Source organism: the organism of the source record quoted next, unplaced genomic scaffold (assembly GCF_019419815.1).
Source record: "Pyrus x bretschneideri cultivar Hongxiangsu unplaced genomic scaffold, Pyrus_bretschneideri_v1 Contig1, whole genome shotgun sequence".
Taxonomy (NCBI): domain Eukaryota; kingdom Viridiplantae; phylum Streptophyta; class Magnoliopsida; order Rosales; family Rosaceae; genus Pyrus; species Pyrus x bretschneideri.
The window spans coordinates 10,965,916-10,978,451 of record NW_025999390.1 but is presented as its reverse complement, the minus strand read 5'-3'; the positions used below and the strand labels follow the sequence as shown (position 1 = coordinate 10,978,451).

Sequence of the window (12,536 nt, the reverse complement as noted above, 5' to 3'; positions counted from 1 at the left end):
AAACATGGCCAAAAATAATTCTTATTTTAAGCAATTATCAGCTGAACATTTGAGTCGAAGGTCATGTGAAAAGATATAAAATAGACCAATTGGATAAAGAAGTACCCTCGTCCCTGCTCCTAATTCAATTTCAATTTCCTTTCGTCGTAGAATAAAGTGGCTTAGAATGCTTTGTCAAAACAAAACAAACATATGAATCCAGGTTTCATATCTGGTTGCTAGTTTTCATGAACTAGATGCCATTCTGGGGTGTATCGTTACTAAGAGCTTGCTAAAACTGGGATTCGACAAACAGCTAACTAAAACTGAATAACCACATTAAATCTCAACCCTAGGACATGATATTTTGTTTTGAAAAATTCATCAGATATTTTCCGGAAAGAGTATGATACATTTTGGGGCCGTATAGACGTTTGAACGGAACCCAGAAAAAGGGGGAAAAGGGGTTCAAACGTTCTCTGGTGTGACACTGCAAAACTAAATGTGACCATAAGGACCTAGTTCTCATCAAATTGACATAACTTAGCTTCAAAATATCAAAAAATCAAGACGTAACGAATATCTAAGGATAGTAAAACGGCTGCAAAGCCCGCTGCAAAACTCCCACACAACTTGCACATATGATTTGGAGGATTGATCACATCTTACAATCCAGTCTTACAGGATCTGTGTCTCCGGTCACTCTATGAAATATCTATCTGTGAAACGAGGAACTAACTCGCCAGATTGCTGTCTAATCTCACAGCTGAACTCAGCCTCCATCAATCTATGATTCTCCTTTGATCGTTTCATTGAGAAAGAACCATTTAGTTGATCCCCTTCAGTGATGCGAGCAGGAGGGTTCAACAGGAAAACCTGTCCAATAAACAAGGGGGGACAAGCATGGAAGAAAATTAAGTGCTGTGAAATCAATTTTTATTGGATTTCCTAGAACATAGTAACGAAAACGTTACATCAAAGATTATTCCACAAAAGCTAAATTTTAGTAAAATTTATCAACGTGCTCCACATAAATTTGTCATGCCTTTACTCATTATATGGTTCCTGGAATTGTGCCTATGTATAAAAGAAGGTAACAGACAAAATTACTCAAAGTTAATTGTGATATTCTACTTATTCAGTGGCCTGTCACTATAGGAATTATAGGCTCTAATTACACAAAACTAACAGTGGTACAGATAGATGAAGTAAAGATTTGCAAAGTTGATATTTTTTTTTTCATTGAAATTTGCATCTTCCTATGATATTGCCCAACGGCATGTTGACCTTGACAATTACAAAAATAAGAGGCAAAGGATTTTTGGCAGAACAAACCTGTTGGCCCCAGTGAGTACCATCATTCACACTAGGAGCGGTAGTCAACTCAACCTCTTCCTGAGCTGGATCCTCCTTTCTTCCCTGGTACACCAAGTTTTATGTTACATTGAGCATGAAAATATTGAGAGTTTTTTCATTCAAAAAGATAAAGGGATGTGAATATCAACTTACTCGAAATTGAACATCAAACCATCCCCCGTAGCCACAGAGCCTTGTGTTCTGAAGAGTTACTGTTGATGAAAAGTTTGATTTGACTTCAAGGATGTCAGTGACCGAGGCAGTTAAACAATCAATCTCCTTTATTGAAGCAGCTGTCCCTATAACTTGATGCGGATGAAGGTTGTTCCACAATGATGTCTGCAGAAATTTCATAGCGTGCAATTTAGGATATTGGACACCCAAAGGAGTATGCATTAATTGACAAATTGAAGAACATCTATTGTGTTCCATTTTCTTTATAGTAGAGAAAGTGATGTCAAGAATTAAGTATGACTGAACATAGTGAGATAAAGAAAGAAAAAAGAAAAGAAATTTTTAGTAAGTTGGAAAATCCAGACTAAAACCATATGTACAGTACAGTATACGGAGACTCTACCTGAACCACACAGCAATGTGTAACATAAAATACAAGTATATCAACAGACTATGATGAACTGAACACTCGTATAATTATAGGAATTACCTGAAGATAGTATTTCTTCTGTTCTTGAGAGAAAGGCTTTGTTAGCACACTCATATCAACACCATAATAATTTTTGGTCTCATCTGCGAAACGTTCCCAATGGTCCATAGAAGACTCATAATCATTACTTTTTTGATCCCCCAATCCAGTCCTAATAGGTGCCACCCACATAGTAGCATGGCTAGGATACCTATGAAACCACAAATTCATTCCAAGTTATAATTTAAAATCATCAGTAAACAATTTGAGGATTGCCTAATTAACATACTAAAACTAGTGGTAACAGGGTCAAAATAAATTTCCTTCCCTCCAACAGACAGAATACTGATTATTCCCATCGTGGTACAAGCAAACTCCAGGACTCAAATCTAAGGACCAATAACGAGGAGATAAGGAATTGGTGAAAGCACAGTTCGAAAAAACAATTTATCACATTTTCAAAAGACATGAAAGCTTTTCGACAAGTACCCATATAATCTTGTCACATGGGGCTGCATTCAGATGACTTATAAACAGATGCATAAACGGATGCAAGTGTTGAGTTTCAGATAAATACAGATCTTTTTCAGTACTCAGTAGAACAGAAATTCACCAAACTTTAGACTACGAACACAAAGTAATAGTTATAACAGTGTGGGTTTGCAACATCTGATGTAAATGCCAGGGAAAACTTACATGACTCCAGTTGGCTTTAACCATCGGTCACGCGCGCATATCACCGAATCAAACATCGATTCACGCAGTAGGAAATACCCCATCCACTCCGAAATTATCACATCCACTGTGCACCAATACAGAATTACATAAGCATGACACGAATCAAAACAACATTATTAAAACCTAAATTGTCAAATTCTTCAACAATGCCAAACCTTTCTCTGGCAGGACAACATCCTCCATGGAGCCCTCAATCACCTCAACCACGTCTTGAAGGTTATTCGCTTTCACAACAGCACGTGCATGTTCAGCCATGGAAGTCGCTTCAACGGCGTAAACCTTCCTCGCCCCGGCTTGCGCTGACCAAATTGCAAGAATGCCACTCCCTGCTCCCACATCCAACACAGCCTGCTCCACAACTAAACCAAATTAGTCCCAAATATCCAATAGCACAACAAAATTCTCACATTCCTAAGAAACAAATGTCTACTACATAGCAAAGATAAGTAAGAGACACCATTTTCAGCAAAATTTCGTTCTTTTCTGTCCAAGAAACCAAATTAATCCCAACTTTGAGATGGTATGAAAAAATTTCACATTCCAAAGAAACAAATGTCTACTTCAAAGCAACGCTGAGTTTAAAATACAGCCTTTTCAGTAAAGTTTTGTCCTTTTCGGTTCTTAAAACCAATAATCCCAAATTTCGACAGTATAACACGATTATAACATTCCGAAGAAACAAATGTCTACTACAAAGCAAAGCTGAGTTAAAATACAGCTTTTTCAGTAACTTTTCCTTTTCGGTTCTTAGAACTAAATTAATCTCAACTTTTCGATAGTATAACAACAGAGGGTAAAATTTATAGCTCTTTCCAGTAAAGTTTAGTTCTTTCCGGTTCACAGAGCAACGAAACAGGGGACAAAAGAATAATTAACTAGTGGGCTATGAGGTGTTGTACCTTGCCATGGAAGTGGTGCGTGTTCTTGAAAACGGCGTTGTAATAAGCGTCCATGCGGACTCGATCGGAGAGCATCTCCTTCTGGTGGTAGAGGAAGGCGTAGGTGCAGAAGTAGTTGGCGAAGTCGACGCCTTTGTCCACCGCGGCGCCGCCAGCGTCGCCATTGCTGGTGCCGCTTTGGTCCCCGACGACGCCGTTTTTGTAGCTTCCCATGAAGTTATGCAGGAAATGGTGGTGGCGGACTGGTAGTGGTCAGTGAAATGCTCTCTCTTGGTCGGGCAAGATGAAGGGAAGAGAGAGGAGGGGCTTTTTGTATTGGGGTTTTAGGGCAACGTCGATATAGCCATTGCGTCAACTTGCCACTTGCAAAGTCTTATTAATAAATTAGGGCATAACTATAAAAACCCAATTTTGATTCGACCTTACGTTACTTAAAAGTCTTCATTTATTCATTTAAATTTAAAATTCGTTTCACTTTAACTTGTTAATTTTCATTTTCAATCTTGAAATTTGTTTCACTTTATTTATGTTTTCTTGACCTTATTTTTTATTTTTGAGAGAGTCTCCTTAGCATTTTCATTCCAATAAATAATTTCAAATACAACGAAAAATCATAGCATTACAACAAACATAATTAATTTTAAAATAGGGGATAAAATCATAATAAAAAATGTTGAGTTGTGGTGTGAAGAATGAAGAATATGGTTTGGGTATTATAGAAAGAAAAAAATTGGGTGTTTTTGAAAAAAAATTAGGAATTTTTTGGTTATTTTTTGGATGTTTTACAGTTAAAATAATCTTGGCCGTTGTTTTTTTAAATTATTACTGTTGGAATGTTAGGATTGTACCACGTGGCAGTTGACCAGATTGGACAAATTAATTTATTGTTGGAAGCCAACGGCCCAGATTAAAGGCTGTAGGAAATCCAACGGCTCGAGTAGATCAAGAAAGAGTTGTTTGGCTTTGCGAGGCAGCACGTGTGGGGGGAGGAGGCGCTGTTGTCTCTTCCACCCAATCACCTCTAACTTTTTCCACCGCTGGATCACATTTTTTTTGGCCGAGGGCAGTTCAACCCGGGCAATTAGATGGTCGCTGGAGATGCTCTTATAGAATTCTAATTCATGATATTAAATTTAAGTGAAATTTTGCAAAAATAATATTGCAGTGCGAACATACATAGTTAATAGTAAGTAATTTTGAATCATGTTATTACATTGCAAGAGAATTAAACAAGTGATTAGCGTCGTATTGCCTTAAATTGGTTAGTACATTTGATATTCCTACTTAAACGACCAAAACTTCTGAATTCTACTCTCGCACTCCAAAATCTAAGTCGAAGATAAACAAAATTTACAACCCTAATAGTCAAAATGGATAATGTTAGGACACCATATATATGTTCTATATCGTATCATGTTTTTAACAGAAGCAAAACCTACTTGTATTGATGAACTTCTACATTTATTAGAGAAATGATATGATAGATATACATAAATGTGGTTTCCTAACATCATTCAATCAATCATAGTAAGATTATAATACATAAGCGTAAATGATGAGATTGCGGAGAATAGGATTTTTAATTTATGTAAGTCGAGTTCAAAACCCTCCACTGCAACCAAAAGAAAAAGAACTTGTATCAGAGCACAACATACATTGTGCTTAAAAAGTTTGTTTTGTATCATTTCAACAGTAGTAGAATTGAGCCGTTGGTTTATGTGGTTTTGTTTGCAACAACAAAAACAAAGGCCCTATAATTTGTTATCACGATACGAATCTATGCAGTATCACATGAACCCAAATTAGTTGGAAATCTCCCGTTAATCCTCGGTTTTTGGTGCATTACTGATGCAGCATCAGCAATCAGAACATTGTTTTAGGTTTCATCATCCGTAATATATTGCGGATTCTTTGAACCTGTTAACTTATTCGGACTCGGTCTTGCAGTTTTGCTACTCGGAAATTAATCTCGGATTTGGTCAGGTTTTCGAATAAAATACGAATTCAGTCAATGTCAATCAAGAAAAACGTCGCTTTGAGTACAATTGACGGTTAAGGCACCTGTCTTTACCTAAAGGGATTGAATCAGTCAAGATGTTCAAAACTATCATTTGTTTATGGTCAATGACTAGGTCAGATTATTTTTCACTTCATCCTTTTCATATGCTAATTGGTATTTTCTTTCGTGTAATTGGTGATTTATTAAGTAATGCAAGCAGTGACTGATTCATAAATTTTTAGCATGTAAATATTTATGAAACTGATGTAAACGTTTATGAAACGGAATCGGCTTTAGAGTCATTTGTAACATCTCATGCGAAACTTAGATGTGAACAGCTATTTGATTTCAGAAGAAAAAAAAATATATATATATATATGTATGTATTTCTGCAGAATATATGTTTCCAAATAGGGTTTACCCTTCCAACTAATTGACCAGATAAAAGCCTTACATATTACAATGAAAGTCAGACAAGAAATTAGGTGACTTCTGGGTTGTATCATATTATTTCAACTCTTGGCTGATCCGTAGATGCAAACATTTCTTCCGTTTAATTAAATAATGCAATATTCAAAAGAATATTATTACCATAAAACTATGTTTTTTGTCACAGAGAGAGACTGGATCATGTCAAAAGAGAGAAACTTCCCTCTCTCTTATCTCTCTTTATCTGTAAACAAGAATGAAGCTTTAGCAATGGAGGACAGAAAAGCTAAGATAGTAGCTGCATCGTCGATCATCACTCTCGTTGTCTTCATAATCGTTGCACGAATCTCTCTCAAACTTACCCCAACTTTCTTTCTCATTTGTGGGGCAGGTGTTGCTGTGATCCTTGCTGTGTTTGTATGGCTAGTGATCAGACATCATTACAATTTCCGGAGAAGGCTCTTGGAATCAAAACATGCGTCAGAAGGCCGCGAGCTGCGCGTGGAGTATAGTTTTCTTCGAAAAGTTGCAGGGGTTCCTACGAAGTTTAGGTACAAGGAGCTAGAGGATGCAACAGATCATTTCGAGACACTGGTTGGGAAAGGGGCTTCAGCTTCTGTTTACAAAGGGATTCTAAGTGATGGGACTCAAGTGGCAGTGAAAAAGCTCGATGTAGAGGAGCGCGGAGAGAGGGAATTCAAGTCAGAAGTTGCGGCAATTGCAAGCCTGCAACATATCAGTCTTGTGCGCCTTCTCGGTTATTGTTGTGTTCCCGCAGGACCGCGTTTCTTGGTTTATGATTTCATCCCAAATGGATCGTTGGATTTGTGGATTTTCTCTCAAAAGGGAAGGTCTATTCGGTGTGGTGGGTGCTTGCCTTGGGACTCAAGGTACAGGGTTGCAATTGATGTTGCTAAAGCGCTTTCTTACCTGCATCATGATTGCAGGTCAAGGATTTTGCACCTTGATGTGAAGCCAGAGAACATACTTTTGGATGAGAATTACAGGGCAATTGTGGCGGATTTTGGCCTTTCGAAACTAATGGGGAAAGACGAGAGTAGAGTTATGACCACGATTCGGGGGACTAGAGGCTACTTAGCTCCTGAGTGGCTCTTGGAGCATGGAATTTCTGAAAAAACGGATGTGTACAGTTATGGAATGGTGCTTCTTGAGATGATCGGAGGGCGGAGAAACGTTAGCTTTGTCGAAATGGGCGCCAACGACAAGTCCCACAGGAAAAGGGAGTATTTTCCCAAAATTGTGACTGAGAAAATGAGAGAAGGCAAGCTTATGGAAGTTGTTGATCAAAGGCTAATAGAAAGCGGAGGCATGGATGAAAAGGAGATAAAAAGACTAGTTCATATAGCTTTGTGGTGCATACAAGAGAGGGCTAGGCTTAGGCCTACCATGTCACATGTGGTGGAAATGCTCGAGGGCCGGACGCCCGTGGAGGAGCCTCCCGACACCCAAATGGTGGTTGTCGATTTTTCAGCAATGGATGAAGAGGCGGCGAACGGCAATAGGAGGCCAAAGATTGGTGGTGCCGCCTTGGCAACACAAATAGGGAGCAATGATGCATCCGCATCAACATGGTCATATGGAGATGCAATGTCCATGATAACTCCAAGATAGATCCATAGACATGATTGATTAGTTGCTTCTTAATTTATAGATATTTTAGTCTAAACAATGCACTTTTTAGGCTCACCAATTTTTTCTTCGTGGTAAATTTTATGCTCCTTTATATATATGAACATCTTTTAATACATAAGCGTAAGTGTTGAGAGTGCGGAAAATATGATCTTTGATGTTATAAATTTTATGCTCCTTCATATATATGAACATCTTCTAATCTTCTGTTACTCTTAATTATCTGTGGTATACACTTGTGTATTAAACTATCGATAAAGAAATATTCAAATTCATTTTTGTATTGTCCTTAAAAATGTTCACAAATCATAATTCCCCTCTCCCTTCGGCATGTAACTCACCTTCGAAACTAAATTCCTTGTTCCACTTTACTGTATATCGTCAAGTCTGTTGAACTCTCTAATTAAGTCATGTAATGGGCCAACGTAATAAATTTAGTATCGAACAAGTAATTAACAAGAGTTGAAGCTAACTGTTCACTCATAACAAAGAAAAATATCATTAGACAGTTATACCTGGAGGAAAAGAACATGATTTTATGAATGCGATAGGACCAATGTCCAGTATTTCAAGTGTCTGTGTATATTACAGGAGCATTTTTGCTCCCACTATATTTTGGTCTATGCTTATCATACAACTAATCTTAAGTGTCCGTGTATATTATAGGTGCATTTTTGCTCACCACTATATTTTGTTGCATTCTTATCATACAACTAATCATTTGCCATGTATCCTTTCACGTAACTCTAATTAACTTACATTTAAATGTTACCTTTTAAATTTTGAAACAAATTAATCTAGGTTGAGTGAATGACACATGACAGATTACCCAAGTTTAGGACGGTAAGGAAAAGTGCTTCCATATATTACTGATTCTGGAATTTGTCCTTCACCCTTCATATTTCACAGACACGTGGCACACATAGATGGTGCTACGAAGATCGACGGATGAGAATCCTCAGCACTTATAAGCGCTTCAATTGAAAACGACACTCTGAATTGCGAAGGCAGAACATAAAACGACAGAAACGGGGGGGGTGAACTAAATATTTGGGGACGAAGGGAAAGGGGAAGGGAGACAGCGTCCAAGGCTTGACTGAGGTATGCACTCTGCATCAATGGCGTAAAACCCTAAAACCCAATTTTATTTTCTGCTCAATTTTATCTGATTTTGTTTTTTTAATTTGCTTAACTTAATTTTAAAAATTCAATCTTTATATCATTTCTAGTTTCTGTTTTGCTGTTTTGTAGGAACCGAACCAAGCCTTTAATTTTTGAGTTCTGGGGTTTTTTTTTTTTTTTTAATTGTGTTATTGGATTGTGTGGTTCGATTTATGGTAGATTGCAAATTTTTGTAATGATTTTAGTTTTTCTGTTTTGGTTTTTTTTTAATAAAATTTTTGGTTTCTGGATTATGAGGTGTTAGGAACAATGTTAAAGATTGCAAAATTTCTTGTTATTTTAGCCCATATGGTTGAAAAGAGTGATTGAAGCAGCCTATGGTGCATGTGTATCTGTTTGGCATTTGGGAAGACCAAAACTCCTAATGCAGAACCCGAGTTGCTATTCTTCGAATGCCCTTGTGTTAGTGTTGTTCGGATTAGATTAAGGTTTTCACGTTCTTGATATGATGAGGAAGATGCTGTCCGATTGGTCTGGGGAGGGAAGTTAGCCTTAGCCTCGTCCGGCCCTGCTTCTACTAGAAACCAGTGGCGAATCGAGGTACAGATGGAAATCTATGTGAGCTGACAGCTCTCAAAATTGTATTTCCTGCAGCCGGAGTTTAGGAAGTAGTTACATATTGACCTCACTAGTTTTGTAATGATCATGTACTGAAGGTTAAATGTTTGCTAGCATTGTCAAAGTAATTTTATGCAACTGCTTGTTTGAGTTTTCGGAGGTTGCTCCAACATTTTAACTATGTGTACTTTATTTGTTTTAACATTATGGTTTCAAAGTTGTAAAGCTTATATGAATTTTCTGGTGTTTCTTAATTGCAGGATCTGTGCTCTGTACACTTGCTGCAGAGGAGTTTGGTCAGTGGTATTTACTTGAGGGACGTAATATGAGCTTTACTGGTCCATCTGTTGGTTCTGGTTAGTTTGTTTGCCTTTCTTTCCTTTGCTATTATCTTGTAAAGAAGTTTTGATACTGATTGCCATATCCATGAGTGGTGACTGAGTCATGTCATTTTGTGTTTGTGTCAAAGGACAATTAACCTTAACCCTACCTAATTAATTGATCGTGTCAAACAACTTGACACCAACGGACCTGTCTACTAATGACGCTGTGTACAAGTCGACTCGTATATTTTATGAGCTAGAAGCATATGACTAGGATCCCATTTGTTCTTAAACCAAACCATTACTCGAACATTAATATCCACTATCTAAGAGCTAGCAACAATAAGAAAACATATCCTGTCCTTTTATAAGAATTTGTAAAATATTCTAGTAAAAAAACGAAGAGATCACTCATGCTTTTATGGTTCTTCCATTTTCCTTGTTGAAGATTTTGGGCTATCTTTCATGCTTATCAGTTTGCCTGAGGTTTCATTGGTTCTGTTATTTACACCTTTCTCATTAAATTTGGTTGTAACATGATTTCAGGTGGTAGAACTGCTAGGAGGGCGTTTGAGTTTGGAAGAACCTATGTAGTCAGACCTAAAGGCAAACACCAGGCCACCGTAGTTTGGCTACATGGCCTCGGCGATAATGGTTCAAGGTGATACTTTGGCCCCATTGCTCATGTTACCAATTTTCTGAAGGTTGCGCAGTAATTAAAAAACTGAGGAAGTGTTTCATATAAATGACTTTTTTCTTAATTTCTAAGTTCCTTCGTAAAAGGGAAAAGTAAATTTTTTTTTTTTTTTTTTGTGTGAATAAAACTAGAGAATCATGTGATCTATAGAAATTAGATTTATCCTTTTTTCTTTATATGTATGCACTTGAAGTCGTAAAATTTTGTTTAAGATTTATATTTTTCTGTCTGACAGCTGGTCCCAGCTCTTGGAATCCCTCCCTCTTCCAAATGTAAGAATAAATACATTCAAACTAATGGAAATTGAATTTTCATAATTTACTGTAATGACTTGTGGTGAAATTTATGTGATGCAGATTAAGTGGATCTGTCCAACTGCTCCTACTCAGCCAATTTCAGTTCTTGGTGGCTTTCCTTCCACTGCTTGTGAGTTTTTTCCATTAATAATCCACACGCTAATGTATGTTCAGCAGTTGACCCGATTTTAGTGACAGAAAAAGAAAATGTCATTTGGTGTATTGGATACTAGAATCAAACGTCATTAACTCCCCTAAAATGCTTATGTGATATGAACAGGGTTTGATGTTGGAGAACTTTCGGAAGATGCTCTGGATGATGTAGAGGGTTTGGATGCTTCTGCAACACATGTTGCAAAATTGTTATCGACAGAGCCTGATGACAGTATGTCTCCTCTTGCTCGATTTTAGCATTTGATGAACTCCAATTGCCGCTATCATTTGTTTGAATTGTTTCTGAGTGGATACTTAGATTTCATTGCCCCTACTGATCGATGAGATGTTTTGAAAAGACAACTTCAAATAATTTACCCCTCTTCTCTGTGGGGCCAATATTGCCTCTGTATGAACTTGTAAATTATGGTAGCTTTTTTTCAAAGTAAAATCTATGCAGGACGCCTCTTCCACGAAACTTTGTTAATGCCATAATTCTAACACCACATACACTTTTGAACTTTCAACTGTAGTTTTACCTTTGGTAAACTAAATGGATTTCAATATCATTGTGTCGAGTTTTTTCTGTTACAGTTAAACTTGGCATTGGAGGTTTTAGTATGGGTGCAGCTACTGCACTATACTCCGCCACCTGCTTCTCTACAAGAAAATATGGGAATGGTAATCAATACCCATGCAATCTGAGTGCCGTTGTTGGACTAAGCGGATGGCTTCCATGTTCCAAGTTTGGCCTCTTACACTCTCCTCATCTCGACTGAATTCTTTTGCGGTATATTTAAGTGCCTATAGTTACAATTCCCATTCTCTTTCAGGACCTTGGGTAAGAAGTTAGAAGAAGTAGATGAAGCTGCAAGGCGTGCTGCCTCCATTCCGCTTTTGTTATGTCATGGGAAAAGTATGCACTATTATCTCTCGTATAAAAAATTTGTTGGTTTTATTAGTCTCTTGAATTTGTCTTCATCGAAGAAAAGGTTTTGTGCATCCTTGTCTCTAGCATCTTCTTGCGTAGGCACTCCGAATTTTAAATTCTAAGCCGGGCCTAGTTCATAATGCTGTGGATGTGATTTATTGCAGGTGATGATGTGGTTCCTTACAAGTTTGGTGAGAAATCGTCGCAGACCTTAAGTTCAACTGGCTTTCAGAATGTGACATTCAAATCCTACAACAGGTATGTGATTCTTAGATTATGTTGAAAAGTTGTTGCATAAAAATTTATTAACACAATGAAATACAAGAATGATTTGTTTGAGTATGCAGGCTTGGTCATTATACAATTCCGGAAGAGATGGACGAGGTTTGTGCTTGGCTAAGATCAAAGTTGGGGCTTGACGGGACTTCATAGAACGCCCGTGAAACTCTCGAGCAGCGGCAAATGAAGAAGAAGCACAGAATATGTAGGAAACAATAACTTTAATGTGTTCCGTACGACCTTTATGTCCTTTATGACCTGTTATTATTTGGCTGGTGGCACTAGTTAAATCGATATTCGCATGTAATAACTGGCATTCATTATTTGAATTAAGAACATGTCGTTTGGAAGTAAACAGTTATCTCTAACGTAGGACCTTGGTTTGTTTATGTTGTCTCCCTTCGACTGCCTGAGATTGCAGTTT

At 37.5% G+C, this 12,536-nt stretch overlaps 3 protein-coding genes across 5 annotated transcripts; 2 read left to right on the top strand and 1 right to left on the bottom strand.

Moving 5' to 3' along the window:
* Positions 1-484: 484 nt before the first annotated feature.
* LOC125477981 (protein arginine N-methyltransferase PRMT10-like) lies at positions 485-3,828 on the bottom strand. The gene is made up of 7 exons (XM_048585561.1): positions 3,616-3,828; positions 2,872-3,064; positions 2,675-2,780; positions 2,000-2,189; positions 1,489-1,674; positions 1,315-1,398; positions 485-855 (listed from the first exon to the last, which is right to left on the bottom strand). The coding sequence occupies exons 1-7, from the start codon at positions 3,826-3,828 to the stop codon at positions 679-681; spliced, it is 1,149 nt and encodes a 382-aa protein (XP_048441518.1). The 3' UTR covers positions 485-678.
* Positions 3,829-6,122: 2,294 nt separating this feature from the next.
* On the top strand, positions 6,123-7,811 carry LOC125469418 (probable receptor-like protein kinase At5g20050). The gene has a single exon (XM_048566762.1). The coding sequence runs from the start codon at positions 6,179-6,181 to the stop codon at positions 7,673-7,675; it is 1,497 nt and encodes a 498-aa protein (XP_048422719.1). The 5' UTR covers positions 6,123-6,178; the 3' UTR covers positions 7,676-7,811.
* An 859-nt stretch (positions 7,812-8,670) lies between these two features.
* Positions 8,671-12,467, top strand: LOC125477976 (acyl-protein thioesterase 1-like). 3 transcript variants are annotated; one of them, XM_048585543.1, is made up of 10 exons: positions 8,671-8,794; positions 9,694-9,789; positions 10,303-10,417; positions 10,689-10,725; positions 10,810-10,879; positions 11,030-11,134; positions 11,497-11,647; positions 11,736-11,818; positions 11,998-12,091; positions 12,181-12,467. In XM_048585543.1, the coding sequence occupies exons 2-10, from the start codon at positions 9,759-9,761 to the stop codon at positions 12,263-12,265; spliced, it is 771 nt and encodes a 256-aa protein (XP_048441500.1). In that variant the 5' UTR covers positions 8,671-8,794; positions 9,694-9,758; the 3' UTR covers positions 12,266-12,467. The 3 variants fall into 3 exon arrangements, with proteins under 3 accessions (XP_048441500.1, XP_048441504.1, XP_048441511.1); XM_048585547.1 differs by having other exon boundaries at positions 8,788-8,816; XM_048585554.1 differs by lacking the exon at positions 8,671-8,794 and adding an exon at positions 9,038-9,415.
* The last annotated feature ends 69 nt before the right edge of the window (positions 12,468-12,536 follow it).